Here is a 1,127-nt window from a genome sequence, read left to right as displayed (position 1 = left end):
AGCCAGGCCCTGCCCGTGTCCCCAGCAGAGCCCTGTCCCGCAGGTGTAGCCGCCGGCCGCCATGGGCAAGCAGAACAGCAAGCTGCGGCCCGAGGTGCTGCAGGACCTGCGGGAGAACACGGAGTTCACGGACCACGAGCTGCAGGAGTGGTACAAGGGCTTCCTCAAGGACTGCCCCACCGGCCACCTGACCGTGGAGGAGTTCAAGAAGATCTACGCCAACTTCTTCCCCTACGGCGACGCCTCCAAGTTCGCCGAGCACGTCTTCCGCACCTTCGACACCAACGGCGACGGCACCATCGACTTCCGGGAGTTCATCATCGCGCTGAGCGTCACCTCCCGGGGCAAACTGGAGCAGAAGCTCAAGTGGGCCTTCAGCATGTACGACCTGGACGGCAACGGCTACATCAGCCGCAGCGAGATGCTGGAGATCGTGCAGGTGGGAGGGGTCGGGGGGATGCTGAGATGGGCAGGTGGGAGGGACCAGGGGAGATGCTGAGATGGTGCAGGTGGGAGGGGCCAGGGGAGATGCTGGAGATCGTGCAGGTGGGAGGGGCCAGGGGAGATGCTGGAGATCGTGCAGGTGGGAGGGGCCAGGGGAGATGCTGGAGATCGTGCAGGTGGGAGGGGCCAGGGGAGATGCTGGAGATCGTGCAGGTGGGAGGGGCCAGGGGAGATGCTGGAGATCGTGCAGGTGGGAGGGGCCAGGGGAGATGCTGGAGATCGTGCAGGTGGGAGGGGCCAGGGGAGATGCTGGAGATCGTGCAGGTGGGAGGGGCCAGGGGAGATGCTGGAGAGCATGCAGATATTTTTGTCCAGGTGGTGCCTGCCCCTCTGGCGTGCCTTCCTGAAAGTGAGCAGCTGTCACTTTAAGGGCGAGTCAGTGCTGGCCATCAGCTGGGTCCCACAGCCCTCAGGAGGGCCACTCCCTGCACGTCCCACAGGCTGAGGCTCGGAGGAGGTTTCCTGAGAATCAGCAGCTGAGCGTTGAGTGATTCAGGGGACCCTGGACAGTTGTGAGCCCGGTTTGAGGGGCCCCAGCAGCTGGCAGTGCCCCCAGGAACGTGCACTTGTGAGGTAGACGGACATCAGCGGCCGCACCTGTGAGAGGCCGCGCTCTGCCTCCG

General features: G+C 64.7%; 1 protein-coding gene across 2 annotated transcripts in view; it reads left to right on the top strand.

The window, feature by feature from the left end:
- Nucleotides 1-1,127, top strand: part of HPCAL1 (hippocalcin-like 1) — a 75,980-nt gene that overhangs the window by 62,911 nt on the left and 11,942 nt on the right. For both annotated transcript variants that reach the window (XM_005867232.2, XM_014540557.1), the window contains exon 3: nt 44-439. In XM_005867232.2, coding sequence (XP_005867294.1) covers nt 62-439 — 378 coding nt within the window. In that variant the 5' untranslated portion in view covers nt 44-61. The remainder of the gene's footprint in view (nt 1-43; nt 440-1,127) is intronic.

The sequence above is a fragment of the Myotis brandtii genome, unplaced genomic scaffold (genome assembly GCF_000412655.1).
Source record: "Myotis brandtii unplaced genomic scaffold, ASM41265v1 scaffold247, whole genome shotgun sequence".
NCBI classification, from domain to species: Eukaryota; Metazoa; Chordata; class Mammalia; order Chiroptera; family Vespertilionidae; genus Myotis; species Myotis brandtii.
This window is presented reverse-complemented; position numbering and strand designations above follow the sequence as displayed.